The sequence below is a fragment of the Entelurus aequoreus genome, linkage group LG15, assembly GCF_033978785.1.
Source record: "Entelurus aequoreus isolate RoL-2023_Sb linkage group LG15, RoL_Eaeq_v1.1, whole genome shotgun sequence".
Taxonomy (NCBI): Eukaryota; Metazoa; Chordata; class Actinopteri; order Syngnathiformes; family Syngnathidae; genus Entelurus; species Entelurus aequoreus.
Window position 1 is genome coordinate 44256579 of NC_084745.1, and position 19158 is coordinate 44275736.

Here is a 19158-nt window from a genome sequence, read left to right on the forward strand (position 1 = left end):
GTTCAAAGATCGTTGAAATTAGTAGGACAAAAGGGTGCTTGCCAAATACTCTCATCAGTGAAGCATGTTTAATATAAACAGTGGGATTTCTAACAATTAGGAAGATCTTTGTCATGTTTGTTCTCTGACAGAAAATATATTGATACAAAATATATATTTTTTCTTCATCTTTTCCCAACTGTTAAGCAATCAATTTAGAAGAGAAGAATAGAATAGAATGGATTTTGTCATCATATTTGCATATAACGAGATTAAGGACTCCAACTTAAGGTGCGGTAGTGGGAACTAATATGGGATAAAAATAAATTACACAGGAAGTAATAAAGATAAAACTAAGAATTGAAATAAATAGACTAATATCCAATAAAAATAATAAGCAATCCTGTACAATATACAAAACAATATACAAAATACTGTGCAATACACAGAACAAGACAAGAGTACTGGAGTGATAACAATCAGTGTCGGATGTATTGCACTCCATCCATCCATCTTCTACCGCTTATTCCCTTCGGGGTCGCGGGGGGCGCTGGAGCCTATCTCAGCTACAATCGGGCGGAAGGCGGGGTACACCCTGGACAAGTCGCCACCTCATCGCAGGCACTCGAAGGGTAATATTGCACAGTAGGGTATTAGGGTAGGATATTGTATAGGCGTGAATTATTTATCATAAGTTAGAGTTCAAAATGGTGACAGCTCTGGGAAAGAAGCTGTCTCTGAGCCTGCTTGTTCTGGCTCTGATGCACCTGTAGCACCTGCCCGATGGTAGCAGGTCGAACAGGTGGAAATTTTGACTCAGAGCGGCGCTCAAACGCGCGCGTCAACTTCTAATCAAAACGTACGTTTGTTTCTTGTGTGGACACATCAGGAACAACAACGTGTAATATATCAAATCTCTATTCATCAAACGGCACAATTGTTATCCTCTCGTCTACGGCGCTAAGCCTTCTGGGTAATGTAGTAATTTAGCAACAAGCGCGCAACTTAACTTCCTAGGATGTATTTATGTATTTATTTAACATTTATTCAATCTGAGATAGATTTTCATTTGCGATGCTGACCTCGCAAAGAGGCAGCATGTACAGTACATGTTGGAGATGTTGAGGTGTGATGATAATTTCTCGTTGTCTCTAGAGCTGTCCGATAATGTCTTTTTTGCCGATACCCGATATTCCGATATTGTCCAACTCTTAATTACCGATTCCGATATCAACCGATACCGATATACAGTATACAGTCGTGGAATTAACACATTATTATGCCTAATTTTGTTGTGATGCCCCGCTGGATGCATTAAACAATGTAACAAGGTTTTAAAAAATAAATCAACTCAAGTTATGGAAAAAAATGCCAACATGGCACTGCCATATTTATTATTGAAGTCACAAAGTGCATTATTTTTTTAAAATACCTCAAAACAGCAGCTTGGAATTTGGGACATGCTCTCCCTGAGGTGGGCGGGGTTGAGGTGGGGGGGGGGGTAGAGGGTAGCGGGGGGTGTATATTGTAGCGTCCCGGAAGAGTTAGTGCTGCAAGGGGTTCTGGGTATTTGTTCTGTTGTGTTTATGTTGTGTTACGGTGCGGATGTTCTCCCGAAATATGTTTGTCATTCTTGTTTGGTGTGGGTTCACAGTGTGGCGCATATTTGTAACAGTGTTAAAGCTGTTTATACGGCTACCCTCAGTGTGACCTGTATGGCTGTTGACCAAGTATGCCTTGCATTCACTTGTGTGTGTGAAAAGCTGTAGATATTATGTGATTGGGCCGACACGCAAAGGCAGTGCCTTTACGGTTTATTGGCGCTCTGTACTTCTCCCTACGTCCGTGTACCACTCTGTACAGCGGCGTTTTAAAAAGTCATAAATGTTACTTTTCGAAACCGATACCGATAATTTCCGATATTACATTTTAAAGCATATCAGCCGATAATATCGGCAGTCCGATAATATCGGCAGTCCGATATCGGACATCTCTAGTTGTCTCTCATTTACCAACAAAAAAATTGCGCTATAGATCGCTGTAAACAGTTCACAAACGCTCTTAACGTGCGGGAGTAAGTATGTTCGAAAATATATTTTTAAGTTGTGGATAAGTGGTGTTGGGTTTTATAATTAAAATGTGTTATTATATGCCCATTATGTATTTTGACAATGAGTTTTGAGTATGTATGTGCTTTTACTGCCATTGAGTGTCGACTTTTAAGTCTGTGCGGTATAAAACGAGTAAAACATCAATACAGCGTTTGTTTTCAAATTTGTGTTGTAATCCTGTGCTTTTTGAGGTCAGGGTTACATGAAACACTTGAAAAAACATTGCTAACACATTCATGAAATCACACGTTGATTCAATGCTTCTGTATATAAAAAAAATAAAGCCTCATAACATTGCAACTTTTGCCGCAACTTTCTGAAAAAGCTGCCGTTAATTCAGGAATTTTAGGAGGGACCGATTACAGCTTCCTGTGTGTCATAGTCGTACAAACCCCGTTTCCATATGAGTTAGGAAATTGTGTTAGATGTAAATATAAACGGAATACAATGATGTGCAAATCATTTTCATCCCATATTCAGTTGAATGCACTACAAAGACAAGATATTTGATGTTCAAACTCATAAACTTTATTTTTTTTTTTTGCAAATAATAATTAACTTAGAATCTCATGGCTGCAACACATGCCAAAGTAGTTGGGAAAGGGCATGTTCACCACTGTGTTACATCACCTTTTCTTTTAACAACACTCAGTAAACGTTTGGGAACTGAGGAGACACATTTTTTAAGCTTCTCAGGTGGAATTCTTTCCCATTCTTGCTTGATGTACAGCTTAAGTTGTTCAACAGTCCGGGGGTCTCCGTTGTGCTATTTTAGGCTTCATAATGCGCCACACATTTTCAATGGGAGACAGGTCTGGACTACCGGCAGGCCAGTCTAGTACCCGCACTCTTTTACTATGAAGCCACGTTGATGTAACACGTTGCTTGGCATTGTCTTGCTGAAATAAGCAGGGGCGTCCATGGTAACGTTGCTTGGATGGCAACATATGTTGCTCCAAAACCTGTATTTACTTTTCAGCTTTAATGGCGCCTTCACAGATGTGTAAGTTACCCATGTCTTGGGCACTAATACACCCCCATACCATCACACGTGCTGGCTTTTCAACTTTGCGCCTATAACAATCCGGCTGGTTCTTTTCCTCTTTGGTCCGGAGGACACGACGTCCACAGTTTCCAAAAACAATTTGAAATGTGGACCCGTCAGACCACAGAACACTTTTCCACTTTGCATCAGTCCATCTTAGATGAGCTCAGGCCCAGCGAAGCCGACGGCGTTTCTGGGTGTTGTTGATAAACGGTTTTCGGCTTGCATAGGAGAGTTTTAACTTGCACTTACAGATGTAGCGACCAACTGTAGTTACTGACAGTGGGTTTCTGAAGTGTTCCTGAGCCCATGTGGTGATATCCTTTACACACTGATGTCGCTTGTTGATGCAGTACAGCCTGAGGGATCGAAGGTCACGGGCTTAGCTGCTTACGTGCAGTGATTTCTCCAGATTCTCTGAACCCTTTGATGATATTACAGACCGTAGATGGTGAAATCCCTAAATTCCTTGCAATAGCTGGTTGAGAAAGGTTTTTCTTAAACTGTTCAACAATTTGCTCACGCATTTGTTGACAAAGTGGTGACCCTCGCCCCATCCTTGTTTGTGAATGACTGAGCATTTCATGGAATCTACTTTTATACCCAATCATGGCACCCACCTGTTCCCAATTTGCCTGTTCACCTGTGGGATGTTCCAAATAAGTGTTTGATGAGCATTCCTCAACTTTATCAGTATTTATTGCCACCTTTCCCAACTTCTTTGTCACGTGTTGCTGGCATCAAATTCTAAAGTTAATGATTATTTGCACAAAAAAAAATGTTTATCAGTTTGAACATCAAATATGTTGTCTTTGTAGCATATTCAATTGAATATGGGTTGAAAAGGATTTGCAAATCATTGTATTCCGTTTATATTTACATCTAACACAATTTCCCAACTCATATGGAAACTGGGTTTGTAGTAAAAAATGGCGACTGAAGCGACGTCCGCATTGTTGTAGAACATAATTCAGCTAAATTAGATTCAGCTAATTTTAGGTGTTCAAATTCGGTGTGTCCCATTCCGATATCGGATATAAGTTTGCACCTGAAATCTCAATCAAGCAGACTATTTTGCTCCCACTAATGTCTCTTTTTTGCAAGCTTAGCAGACTGATAGCAGCTTGTCTCCATTTGAGAGCCTTTTTTCACTTCAAACACGCAGAAATGAAGTTTGTCAATATAGCTTATGCAAGAGCTGAATGAGGCTCTTTCAAAAATGTATGAAAATAGAAAAAGATGAGGGGAAAAATAGATTTTTTTGTTTTGCTATGGTTCATGTGGGAGGAAAAACATGACACAAACCGTCCTAATTGTTAGAAATCTCTCTGTTTACATTAAACATGCTTCACTGATGAGAGGATTTGGCAAGCGCAGTTTTGTCCTACTAATTTCGGCGGTCCTTGAACTCACCATAGTTTGTTTACATGTACAACTTTCTCCGACGCTGCCACAGAAAGACGTGTTTTGTGCCACTCCTTCTTTGTCTCATTTTGTCCACCAAACGTTTTAGACTGTGCGTGAATGCACAAAAGTGAGCTTTGTTGATGTTATTGACTTGTTGGAGTGCTTATCAGGCATATTTGGTCACTGCACGATGCTAACATGCTATTTAGGCTAGCTTTATGTACATATTGCATCATTATGCCTCATTTGTAGGTATACGGTGTATGAGCTAATTTAATTTCCATTATGTTCTCTGTGTATTTAATTTATATTTGCATGTCTCATGATGACATATGGCCCTGCGATGAGGTGGCGACTTGTCCAGGGTGTACCCCGCCTTCCGCCCGATTGTAGCTGAGATAGGCTCCAGCGCCCCCCGCGACCCCGAAGGGAATAAGCGGTAGAAAATGGATGGATGGATGGATGGATGGATGATGACATATTATTGTATGTAATATTGGCTGCATTTCTGACAGTTGTTTGTGTGCTGTTACAGACCACAGAAAACGTTACCCAGCTTGCAAAGATTGTGATGAATCCATTAGAAGAAGACAGCCTGCCGTTTCCTTTAACTTAGACATACACATCTATACCTTTGGCCTTTCTGAGCCAGTAATTTCCAGGAGTTATCTCACCCTCTGAGAAAGGTATAATATTAATATATACAGGTATATACGTATAATATATAATATATGCTAATATAGACACATCATGTGTTGCCTTCATTATTATCCTTACATAAGGCTTTACATTTTTTGCAACTACATGTATTTATTTATCTATTTATTTATTTATTTGTTGTTGTTGTCTTGTCCCACTCTCATCCCCACAATTTCAATTTCTCCCTCTGTTTTTTTTTCTTCCAATCCCTTCCTGCTCTGGTCCGGCTGAGCCATACACTAAATATAACCAAACATTTAATAAAGTCAAATACAAATAAGGGGTCCCCAAACTATGGCCACAATCCGGCACGCAGGACGTCCCAAGTAAAAAAAAGTTTTTTTAAATAGGAGTATACACAATTTTTTTCTAAATCTGTAAAAATCTAAATTACGAGATAATTAGTCGAAATTGTGAGAACCATTCAAAATGACGAGATAAAAAGTCATCACCATGAAATAGAAAGTCGAAATAATGAATGTCATATTTGCACATGAAGGTGCATAAATAATAAATAATTGCATAAAATTTGGAATGAAATTGAGAGAAAAGGTAATAATTTTAAGATAAAAAGTTGAAATTACTATATAAAAATGAAATTATAATATACATGTGGTCATAATAATAATCCCAAAGTTATGACTTTCTCATCTCACAATAAAACATTTTTATCTCATAATTGTGACTTTTTCGCTCAAAATTAGCATTTAAACTTTGACTTTTTATCCATAATAATGACTTTTTAGCTAATATTTTCAATTTATTATCTCATTATTATGATTTATCTCAAAGTTTTGACTAGGGTGTCCCCAAACTACGGTCACAATCCGGCACGCAGGACATCCCAAGTAAAAAAAAAAAAATAGGGATACAGATTTTTTTCTAAATCTGTATCCCTATTTTTTTTTTTTTTTAGAAAAATTACAAGATAATTAGCCTGTCCCCAAGCTACGGCCACAATCCGGCACGCAGGACGTCTCAAGTAAAAAAATTTAAAAAATAAGGATACAGTTTTTTTTCTAAAAAACAAAACAAAAACAAAGATACAGATTTTTTTTAAAAATCTGTATACTTTTTTTTTTTTTTTTTTTTAGAAAAAAAACTATTAAAAAAAAAAAATAGGGATACAGATTTTTTTCTAAAAAAAAAAAAAAAAAAAGAGGGATACAGATTTTTTTCTAAATCTGTATCCCTATTTTTTTTATTTTTTAGAAAAATTACAAGATAATTAGTCGGTCCCCAAACTACGGCCACAATCCGGCACGCAGGTCGTCTCAAGTAAAAAAAATTAAAAAATAAGGATACAGATTTTTTTCTAAAAAAAATAACAAAAACAAAGATACAGATTTAAAAAAAAAATCTGTGTACTTTTTTTTTTTTAAAGAAAAAAATCCATTAACAAAAAAAAAAAAAAAGAGGGGTACAGATTTAGAAAAAAAATCTATCCTCTTTTTTTGTTTTTTTAGAAAATTGTCCGTATCCTTTATTATAATTTCGATTTATTATCTCATTATTATGATTTATCTCATAGTTTTGACTAGGGGGTCCCCAAACTACGGTCACAATCCGGCACGCAGGACATCCCAAGTAAAAAAAATAAAATAGGGATACAGATTTTTTTCTAACAAAAAAGGAAAAAAAGAAGGATACAGATTTTTTTCTAAATCTGTATCCCTATTCTTTTTATTTTTTAGAAAAATTACAAGATAATTAGTCTGTCCCCAAACTACGGCCACAATCCGGCATGCTGGACGTCTCAAGTAAAAAAATAAAAAAAATAAGGATACAGATTTTTTTCTAAAAAACAAAACAAAAACAAAGACACAGATTTTTTTTAAAAATCTGTATACTTTTTTTTCTTTTTAGAAAAAAATCCATTAACAAAAAAAAAAAGGGATACAGATTTAGAAAAAAAATCCACCCTCTTTTTTTTTTTTTTTTTAGAAAAATATCCGTATTCTTTATTATTATTTCGATTTATTATCTAATTTTTATGATTTATCTCAAAGTTTTGACTAGGGTGTCCCCAAACTGTGGTCATAATCCGGCACGCAGGACATCCCAAGTAAAAAAGAAAAAGAAAAAGAGGGATACAGATTTTTTTCTAAATCTGTATCACTCTTTTTTTTATTTTTTAGAAAAATTACAAGATAATTAGTCTGTCCCCAAACTACGGCCACAATCCGGCGCGCAGGTCGTCTCAAGTAAAAAAAATAAAAAAATAAGGATACAGATTTTTTTCTAAAAAAAATAACAAAAACAAAGATACAGATTTCAAAAAAAAATCTGTATACTTTTTTTTTTTTAAAGAAAAAAATCCATTAACAAAAAAAAAAAAAAAAGAGGGGTACAGATTTAGAAAAAAAATCTATCCTCTTTTTTTTGTTTTTTTAGAAAAATATCCGTATCCTTTATTATATTTTCGATATATTATCTCATTATTATGATTTATCTCATAGTTTTAACTAGGGGGTCCCCAAACTACGGTCACAATCCGGCACGCAGGATGTCTCAAGTAAAAAAAATAATAATAATAAGGATACAGATTTTTTTCTAAAAAACAAAACAAAGATACAGATTTTTTTTTTTTTTAAATCTGTATACTTTTTTTTTTTAGAAAAAAATCCATTAACAAAAAAAAAGAAAGAAGAGGGATACATATTTAGAAAAAAAATCTATCCTCTTTTTTTGTTTTTTTAGAAAATAATCCGTATCTTTTTAATTTTATTTTTTTTACTTGGGACGTCCTGCGTGCTGGATTGTGGCCATAGTTTGGGGACCAACTAATTATCTTGTAATTTGGACTTCCATGTCTTTATACATCACGATTTCAACTTTTCATCTCGTAATTTCGATTTTTTTCCCCCCCGTACTTTTGACGAATTATCTTGTTTTGACTTTTTTTTCTCATGATTTTGACTCATCCCTAAATTATTAAAAAATATATTTTTCAGAGGCGGAAACGAGCTTCCATGTACACTTAATAGGTATTCATAAAACAAATGTTTTAATGTGGTATTCGTAGAATACTGAGATATGTTTGTGACTTTCTTCCAATACTTTTTTTCTGTGGCATTCACAATAAAGTCATGAAACAAATGGTCAAGTCAGCGTTATTGGCTTTCCTTGGGTTGTTCAGGTGTGCCTAATGAAGTGGCCAGTCCACACAGACAGTAATAATGATATAGAAACAGGATGGAAAAAAACAAGAGTATGTAGCAGGAAGAGAACTTACAAGAGTTGTGGCGCACAGTTAGGAGAACAAGGTAGAAGTTGAGGCTGGAAGAAAGTTTCCAAGTTTCCCACCGTCTTGTGCACGACGTGCGCGCACCACCTACTACACACACACACACATTAATACATCAAAACACAACTGACAAGTGAATTTAAAGCTCTTACTTGTCTCTCGGTAACGTTTCTTGGACGCAGTCGACGTTTGGATGAAGGACGAAACAAACCCACAGGACGCACATGAAGTTCTCCATTGTGGTCACAACTGGCTCGGAAACGCACTGACGATGAAACACGCTCCCTCTATGGTCCTGAATGTGTGTATGTGTGTGTGTGTGTGTGTGTGTGTGTGTGTGTGTGTGTGACTAACACACACACACACACACACGCCCTTGATTCATCACAAAAATATCGCATTAATCGTGTATAAACGCAGATTAATCGCGCCATTGACTTCAACCGCGGATGGTTACCTGAGAGTGTTGTTACACGGTCGGTGATCAGGTCGATGCATGCGCCAGGTCGAAAACGAGTGATAATTGGAGATACCGTAGTCTCCAGCACCCCCACGCCACCCCGAGAGGGACAAGCGGTAAAAAAAAATTTTTAAAAAAATGGACGGATTTTTAAATGCACCTTCGATAAAACTGTCACCAAGTTTGGAGTAAATCAACAATATTCCAGTAAATTATTTAAAATAAATAAATAAATAAATACAACAATAAAAAGTGCATTAGTGCATTGCGGGCTTTTTAGTGAATTAAAATTGCGCAAGTGAGTGTGGTGCAGTGGCGTGCGGTGAGGTTCATGGCTGGTGAGGCACTGACTTCAGCACAGTCAGATTTACAAAACATATGAACCCTAAAGAGTATCTTATTCACCATGTGATTGGCAGCAGTTAACGGGTTATGTTTAAAAGCTCATACCAGCATTCTTCCCTGCTTGGCACTCAGCATCAAGGGTTGGAATTGGGGGTTAAATCACCAAAAATGATTCCCAGGCACGGCGCCGCTGCTGCCCACTGCTCCCCTCACCTCCCAGGGGGTGAACAAGGTGATGGGTCAAATGCAAAGGACAAATTCCACCACACCTAGTGTGTGTGTGACAATCATTGGTACTTTAATTTAACTTTACACATACAAACTTTAGCACACAAAAAAGCACATTTAATAAAAAAAATACGTTATTATGGTCTTACCTTTACTTATAAATGAAGTCCATGCGCCGCTCCTTCTGAACAAAAGCATCGATAACTTGTTTATAGAAGTCTTCCTTATCTTTCTTCAGTTTTAAAAGTCTCTCGGTCTCGATGGAGATCTTCCTTTAAGTATTACCTCCTGCTTCGATTGAAAGTCCAGTTTAGAAAACTGTTTTATTTTAGATATGTAATCCTCCATGGTAAAAGTTCAGGCGAGAGGAAAAAATAAACAATCACTAACTGTTGCTGCTTGTTGTCACTACTTCTGCAGCTGAGTAGTCGCATGAATGATCGCTGGGATCACTAGCGCCCTCTACCACCATGAGGCAGGATTACTGCGAGCCTCAGCCAGTGCGTCTTCGCAGCCGTTTTATGATTGCTCAGCACAAGAAATACATTACACACATACCGTTGTTGACAAAATACACTGTACATTATATACCTCAGCTAACTAAACTATGGAAATGTATAATATAATTCATATAGTAATACGGTCTCACTGCACAGCAGGCCAGCAGTTAGCCGAGTCATTGCGCAATCCATGTTGAGGCACAACGCAGTGACGTGCCTCAACTGGCTGCTGCTCACTGCAAGTCTCTTCTCAGTATTTGAACGGCAAATGTGAAAATTCAGCGATTTTGAATAAAAATAAGAAGTGGTGAAGTTAAATGAAAAATAACTTTATAGTATAATCACTGGACACATATAACGATTTAATTATTTTTCTTTCCATGATGGCACGTGAGGCCCCACCTCACCTGCCTCCCCTGACTGCACGTCACTGGTGTGGTGCATAATCCAAATTCGAACATGTGACTAACTTCCATCCATCCATTTTCTACCGCTTGTCCCTTTTGGGGTGGCGGGGGGGTTGCTGGAGCCTATCTCAGCTGCATTCGGGCGGAAGGCGGGGTACACCCTGGACAAGTCGCCACCTCATCATGTGACTAACTGGATTTTGAAAATTAATCCATTCATTAACTGACATTTCACGTGCGTTTGCAAGACATCTTCTAAGGCAGGGGTCCCCAAACTTTTTGACTCAGGGGCCGCATTGGGTTAAAAAAAAATTGGCCGGGGGCCGGGCTGTACATAAACCAGTGGTTCTTAACCTTGTGGGAGGTACCGAACCCCACCAGTTTCATATGCGCATTCACCGAACCCTTCTTTAGTGAAAAATAAAAGCTTTATTTTTTCAAATTCAAGACAAAGTTATATGTTTTCTGTAACACTTTAGTATGGGGAACATATTTTAAGTAACAAAGACTTAATTTAGAGTTATTTGGTTAGGGTTAGGGTTAGGCTTATAATAAGGCCATGCCGAATAAGGCATTAATAAGTACTTAATAATGACTAGTTAAGAGCCAATATGTTAATAAGCAACTAATTAATGGTGAATATGTTCCCCATACTAAAGTGTTACCATGTTTTTTTTACTGGTGCACAAAATGAACCGTGCATGAACATCACCTTGTTCAAACAACAAAACCAACACAGTGCATGAACTCACAACAAATTACACGCCTGCAAATCAGTCAAATGTTGCCGTATCCGTAATACGCCGATAGGGAGAAGTTTGTATTTACACGATGAGTCGGGTGTGTCTTGACCTACGCCGAACCCCTGAGGCCGACTCACCGAACCCTTAGGGTTCGATCGAACCCAGGTTAAGAACCACTGACATATACATAGACTTTATTTGGCCACCTGGCTTGACTCACATATGAACTTGAAGTGCCAGCCCATTCCTAACCCAAAGGGTTCAATATGGTGTCGGTCCACCTTTTGCAGCTATTACAGCTTCAACTCTTCTGGGAAGGCTGTCCACAAGGTTGCGGAGTGTGTTTATAGGAATTTTCCACTATTCTTCCAAAAGTGCATTGGTGAGGTCACACACTGATGTTGGTGGAGAAGACCTGGCTCTCAGTCTCCGTTCTAATTCATCCCTAAAGGTGTTCTATCGGGTTCAGGTCAGGACTCTGTGCAGGCCAGTCAAGTTCATCCCCATCAGACTCATCATCCATGTCTTTATGGACCTTGCTTTGTGCACTGGTGCACAGTCATGTTGGAAGAGGATGGAGCCCACTCCAAACTGTTCCCACAAGGTTGGGAGCATGGAATTGTCCAAAATGTTTTGGTATCCTGGAGCATTCAAAGTTCCTTTCACTGGAACTAAAAGGCTAAGCCCAACTCATGAAAAACAACCCCACACCATAATTCCTCCTCTACCAAATTTTACACTCGGCACAATGCAGTCCGAAATGTAGCGTTCTCCTGGCAACCTCCAAACCCAGACTGGTCCATCAGATTGCCAGATGGAAAAGCGTGATTCATCATTCCAGAGACGGCGTCTCCACTGCTCTAGAGTCCAGTGGAGACGTGCTTGCATCCCACGCTTTGCATTGGACTTAGTGATGTATGGCTTAGATGCAGCTGCTCGGCCATGAAAACCCATTCCATGAAGCTCTCTGTGTACTCTTCTATTTTCTTATAATAAAGCAGACAGTTGACTTTGGAATATTTAGGAGCGAGGTCATTTCATGACTGGATTTGTTGCACAGGTGGCATCCTGTGACAGTTCCACGCTGGAAATCACTGAGAGCGGCCCATTCTTTCACAAATGTTTGTAGAAACAGTCTCCATGCCTAAGTGCTTGATTTTATACACCTGTGGCCGGGCCAAGTGATACACCGGTGGGCCAAATGCGGGCCGTAGTTTGGGGACCACTGTTCTAAGGATTGAATTGATAATATTTCATGACCAAGTCTAATTATAGGAAGCGGGCCTAGGCAACACTTGCTTTTCCAGTGTTCAAGGTGCGGTTCTCCCTCGTTTAAATCATTCTTATTTGGTTCCAGACCCCGCAAAGAATAAATTCATGGTTTAAACCGTAGTATGGGTACCACTAGTGGCATGCCAAAGAATCATTTAATTAAATATGAATACATTTTACTTGTAAGGCGCCTTTCTAGGTGTCAGATTCAAACACTGATGACATCTATTAAACAAGACAAGAAGCAAGGAATTAAACAGAGACAAAATTAAATTTGGCTCAATTGAGGAGAAACGTCTGGGCTGTACTCTTGCACAGTCTCACCTCGCTCTGAGGAAAGATTGTACGCCTCCTCTTTTATTTGGACTTTCCCTGATTACATGGCAACAGCTGTTTCTAAAGGGACGGGGGTCGTAAACAGCCATCGCCTTTGATTACAAAACAGTTCAAAGAAAAGGTCGTCTGGAGGGGAGTCTGGTCCTGCTTCCTCTCCGCTTTGTAGTTCTCGGGTCAAGACAAACTCTTTCTGTGGATTACAATACATCAAAGAAACAGAACCCTCACGTCGCTCCCCATCCTACACAGTGGAGTTTTACAAGCCTTTTGTTTGGTAGGACCAAAGACAGCTTTTGTCTTCTCGCCGGGAACTCATGGCAACACAAAGTTTTGTGATAACTTAAGATACAATTATTCTGACACTATGCACTGAAGGACATCGTACAAAAACATAATAAAATCCATCCATTTTCTACCGCTTGTCCCTTTTTGGGGTCGCGGGGGGTGCTGGAGCCTATCAATTGGATAAAAACAACAAAGATAGATCACATTTACAGTGAATAAGCAGTCAGGAATAGTTGTCCTTTAAATATTCAAACACAGTGTTACTGTTCAAACTGTGTGTAATGTTACAGTGACCAAAAATGTGAAATAAAACCTAGTTTTTAATGACTATTTAGGCTTACTACGCTACTGTATTTTAATGTTGGTCATCATGGTGATATTACGAGAGCCAAGTTTTTTCCTGTGGGGGTACTTGGTGAAAGAAGTTGACGTGTTTTAACATTAGAGCTTTGCAAACGTGAAGTGACACTAATTTAGTCACCTTTAACCATGTTTAGTGCCTAATATACTAGCTATAATGAAAAAAAGACAAACTGTACCGTAATACATTTATTACATAAATCTGATACTGTACAGTAATATAGACGAGCAGTAACCTTATACCAGTGTACCAATGAATTGATTAACGTGGACCCCGACTTAAACAAGTTGAAAAACTTATTCGGGTGTTACCATTTAGTGGTCAATTGTATGGAATATGTACTTCACTGTGCAATCTACTAATAACAGTCTCAATCAATCAATCAATCAATCAACCTGTGAAAATACTGCAACTGTGCAATACAGTACAGTACCTTAGACTCATTCAACCATTTTTATGCTGGAAAATGTTTAATTTAGGCAAAACATACATAAAATGTGCTTAACTCTTAAGAGTATAATAGGGACTTATTTTGGCCATTGTTTTGGTTGTGTTGCTCCGAATGACATTTTTTTATGTTTAATTTTAAAAAACTTTCCTATATGAACGAGACACTTGGAAATAATTTTAGCCTAATAGAGTAGCTATTGGGGACAAGAAAGTCCTCAGTTAAGTGCCAAACCTTTGCGTTCATATTTTTTTCCTACAAACCCCAAAACCAGTGAAGTTGGCACGTTGTGTAAATAGTAAATAAAAATGGAATACAATGATTTGCAAATCCTTTACAACTTATATTCAATTGAATAGACTGCAAAGACAAGATACTTAACGTTCAAACTGGAGAACTTTATTTTTTGCAAATATTAGCTCATTTGGAATTTGATGCCTGCAACATGTTTCAAAAAAACTGGCACAAGTGGCAAAAAAGACTGAGAAAGTTAAGGAATGCTCATCAAACACTTATTTGGAACATCCCATAGGTGAACAGGCTAATTGGGAACAGGTGGGTGCCATGATTGGGTATAAAAGCAGCTTCCATGAAGTGCTCAGTCATTCACAAACAAGGATGGGGCGAGGGTCACCACTTTGTCAACAAATGCGTGAGCAAATTGTCCAACAGTTTAAGAACAACATTTCTCAACAAGCTATTGCAAGGAATATAGGTATTTCACCATCTACGGTCCGTATTATCATCAAAGGGTTCAGAGAATCTAGAGAAATCACTGCACGTAAGCGATGATATTACGGACAAGGCGGTACTGCATCAAAAAGCGACATCAGTGTGTAAAAGATATCACCACATGGGCTCAGGAACACTTCAGAAAACCACTGTCAGTAACTACAGTTGGTCGCCACATCTGTAAGTGCGGGTTAAAACTCTACTATGCAAAGCCAAAGCCATTTATCAACAACACCCAGAAACGCTGCCGGCTTCGCTGGGCCGGAGCTCATCTAAGATGGACTGATGCAAAGTGGAAAAGTGTTCTGTGGTCTGACGAGTCCACATTTCAAATTGTTTTTGGAAACTGTGGATGTCGTGTCCTCCGGACCAAAGAGGAAAAGAACCATCCGGATTGTTATAGGCGCAAAGTTGAAAAGCCAGCATGTGTGATGGTATGGGGGTGTATTAGTGCCCAAGACATGGGTAACTTACACATCTGTGAAGGCGCCATTAATGCTGAAAGGTACATACAGGTTTTGGAGCAACATATGTTGCCCTCCAAGCAACGTTACCATGGACGCCCCTGCTTATTTCAGCAAGACAATGCCAAGCCACGTATAACAACAGCGTGGCTTCATAGTAAAAGAGTGCGGGTACTAGACTGGCCTGCCTGTAGTCCAGACCTGTCTCCCATTGAAAATGTGTGGCGCATTATGAAGCCTAAAATACCACAACGGAGACCCCCGGACTGTTGAACAACTTAAGCTGTACATCAAGCAAGAATGGGAAAGAATTCCACCTGAGAAGCTTCAAAAATGTGTCTCCTCAGTTCCCAAACGTTTACTGAGTGTTGTTAAAAGGAAAGGCCATGTAACACAGTGGTAAAAATGCCCGTGCCAACTTTTTTGCAATGTGTTGCTGCCATTAAATTCTAAGTTAATGATTATTTGCAACAAAAAAAAACTTTCTCAGTTCGAAAATTAAGTATCTTGTCTTTGCAGTCTATTCAATTGAATATAAGTTGAAAAGGATTTGCAAATCATTGTATTCTGTTTTTATTTACCATTTACACAACGTGCCAACTTCACTGGTTTTGTACTTTTGCCCAAATCTCTCAATTAATATCAATCCCAAATAAAATGGCTAACTTTTCATGTGTTTTATATTTAATTTTACCATTTGAATGCCCATTTGATCTATTTATGTTTTTTTTTTTTTTTGAAAATATATAAGTTAATGTATATATAAGTAAATGTTAAAAGGGCTGCTTTGGTACTGGTGTCAAGATCTGGCTTAGATATACATTAGATTAGTAATAATACTAACAGTATTTGGAATTATCGTTTGATGCGTCATCCCACCGGAAGTCACCAGAGTGTCAAAGTCCTGTGAGAAACATTTGACTAAAATTGTCTCCTCCAATTCCAAAAAGTAAATATAACAAAACATTATTTTCTCCATACTGAAACCCTAAAATTAGAAAATAATTATGTGTCATGACTGTACAGTTAAAATCCATTCATTTTCTTCCGCTTATCTTAGGTCGGCTCGCGGGGGCAGCAGCCTAAGCAGAGAAGCCCAGACCTCCCTCTCCCCTGCCACTTCGTCCAGATCCCGAGGCGTTCCACTATACTGCTAAAAAGTTAGTAATCTCACACACAGCAAACATTCAAACAATTCATCAAAATATATATAAATATATATTTTACTATTCTAATGTACAGTACAGGCCAAAAGTTTGAACACACCTTCTCATTCACAACACAACTGATGGTCCCAACACCATTGATAAAGCAATAATTTCCACTAATTAACCCTGACAAGGCACACCTGTGAATGTGAAAACCCTTTCAGGTGACTGCCTCTTGAAGCTCATCGAGAGAATGCCAAGTGTCAGAATAATTTGATCTAAGTCATCAAAAAACTTTGTGTTACATTGAGTTCAGCTCGCCCTGCGAGAGCACAAAAGCTGTCTTTGATCCTACCAAGCGGAAGGCTTGTAAAACTCCACTGTGTAGGAATGGAAGCGACATGAAGGCGTCAGTTTCTTTGACGTAATGTAATCCACAGGAAGATTTTGTCTTTACCCGAGATCTACAAAGCGGAGAGGAGGCAAGGCCTGGCCTCCCTCCAGGCACCTTTTCTTTGAACTGTTTTACGACCTTTTCTTTGAACTGTTTTGTAACCAAAGGCGATGGCTGTTTACGACCCCCGTCCCTTTAGAAACAGCTGTTGCCATGTAATCAGGGAGAGTCCAAAAAAAAGAGGAGGCGTACAATCTTTCGTCTGAGCGTGGTGGAGACTGTACAAGAGTACAGCCCAGACGTTTTTCCTCAATTGAGCCAAATTTAATTCTGTCTCTGTTTAATTCCTTGCTTCATTGTCTGTTTAATAGTAGTCATCAGTGTTTGAACCTGACACCAAGAGTGTGTGAAAAAGTAATCAGAGCAAAGGGTGGCTATTTTGAAGAAACTAGAATATAAACCATGTTTTCAGTTATTTAATCTTTTTTTGTTAAATACATAACTCCACATGTGTTCATTTATAGTTTTGATACCTTCAGTGACAATCTACAATGTCATGAAAATAAAGAAAACACATTGAAATGAGAAGGTGTGTCCAAACTTTTGGCCTGTACTGTATATTTAGGCCTGATCTTTAGCAAACTACCCAAGCCTTTCCATTTTTACTGTATGCATGACAGCTCATGCTATGCTAATCTTTCACAATAAAACTGACATATCAGTTCAAATAGTCATTGAACAGGTAAAAAAAAACTAAACATGGAATGGCTGCTATTTTTATTTAGGACTGAAGTTGATAGATTTGCCCATAAAAAAATAAAATAATCCAAATGTCAGGTTCAAACACTGATGACATCTATTAAACAGACAAGAAGCAAGGAATCATGCAGAGACAGAGTTCAATTTGGCTCAAAGCGGAGAGATGTTGGGGGCTGCACACTCAGTTCCAATCTCCCACCACGCTCTAAGGTCCAGTCCCACGTGCTCCTCTATTTATTTGGGAGGTCCCTGGTTACATCACTCAGGCTGCTTCTGAAGGAAGGGGGGTAATTTCAGCAGCCCCAGTTGGACACAATATATGATTACCGTATTTTTCGGAGTATAAGTCGCTGCGGAGTATAAGTCGCACCGGCCGAAAATGCATAATAAAGGAGGGAAAAAACATAAGTCGCACTGGAGTATAAGTCTCATTTTTTGGGGACATTTATTTGATAAAACCCAACACCAAGAATATACATTTGAAAGGCAATTTAAAATAAATAAAGAATAGTGAACAACAGGCTGAATAAGCGTATGTTATATGAGGCATAAATAACCAACTGAGAACGTGCCTGGTATGTTAACGTAACATATTATGGTAAGAGTCATTCAAATAACTATAACATATAGAACATGCTATACGTTTACCAAACAATCTGTCACTCCTAATCGCTAAATCCCATGAAATCTTATACGTCTAGTCTCTTACGTGAATGAGCTAAATAATATTATTTGATATTTTACAGTAATGTGTTAATAATTTCACACACAAGTCGCTCCTGAGTATAAGTCGCACGCCCGGCCAAACTATGAAAAAAAACTGCGACTTATAGTCCGAAAAGTACGGTATTCAGAAATGCAAATGTGCTGACACTCGTGATATCGCCCTGTCTCTGCTTTGTCTGCGTCACGGTACTCGATGTTCTGGACACAAACACTGATATGAGACGACTCGCAATCTTGGATTGCAAGTCGTCCCTTTGCACAGAATAACTACAGCAACGGCCTGTAAAGGCCTACTGAAACCCACTACTACCGACCACGCAGTCTGATAGTTTATATATCGATGAAATCTTAACATTGCAACACATGCAAATACGGCCGGGTTAACTTATAAAGTGCAATTTAAAATTTCCCGGCAAACTTCCGGCTGAAAACGTTTCGATATGACGAAGTTTGCGGATGACGTCAACGGTTGAAGCGGAAGTATTCGGAGCCCATTGAATCTAATACAAAAAGCTCTGTTTTCATCTCAAAATTCCACAGTATTCTGGACATCTGTGTTGGTGAATCTTTTGCAATTTGTTTAATGAACAATGAAGACTGCAAAGAAGAAAGTTGTAGGTGGGATCGGTGTATTAGCGGCGGACTACAGCAACACAACCAGGAGGACTTTGAAATGGATAGCAGATGCGCTAGCCGTACGACCTCACCTTGACTTCCTCCGTCTCCGGGCCGCCGACCGCATCGGTGATCGGGTGAAGTCCTTCGCCGTACCGTCGATCGCTGGAACGCAGGTGAGCACGGGTCGTGATGAGCAGATGAGAGCTGGCGTAGGTGCAGAGCTAATGTTTTTAGCATAGCTCTGTCGAGGTTCCGTAGCTAAGTTAGCTTCAATGGCGTCGTTAGCAACAGCATTGCTAAGCTTCGCCAAGCTGGGAATTATTAACCGTGTAGTTACATGTCCAGAGTTTGGTTAGTATTGTTGATCTTCTGTCTATCCTTCCAGTCAGGGGCTTATTTGTTTTGTTTCCATATGCAGTTAAGCCTGATGCTATCACGTTAGCT

The 19158-nt window shown here is 38.7% G+C and overlaps 1 protein-coding gene across 3 annotated transcripts in view; it reads right to left on the reverse strand.

Moving 5' to 3' along the window:
• emilin2b (elastin microfibril interfacer 2b) overlaps positions 1–8931 on the reverse strand; it is a 40989-nt gene extending 32058 nt beyond the window's left edge. For 2 of the 3 annotated variants that reach the window (XM_062022081.1, XM_062022079.1), the window contains exons 1-2: positions 8641–8931; positions 8477–8578 (exon numbers count right to left, since the gene is read on the reverse strand). In XM_062022081.1, the coding sequence (XP_061878065.1) occupies positions 8477–8578; positions 8641–8726 (188 nt within the window). In that variant the 5' untranslated portion in view covers positions 8727–8931. The remainder of the gene's footprint in view (positions 1–8476; positions 8579–8640) is intronic. The other variant, XM_062022080.1, reaches the window with a different exon arrangement.
• Positions 8932–19158: the final 10227 nt, after the last annotated feature.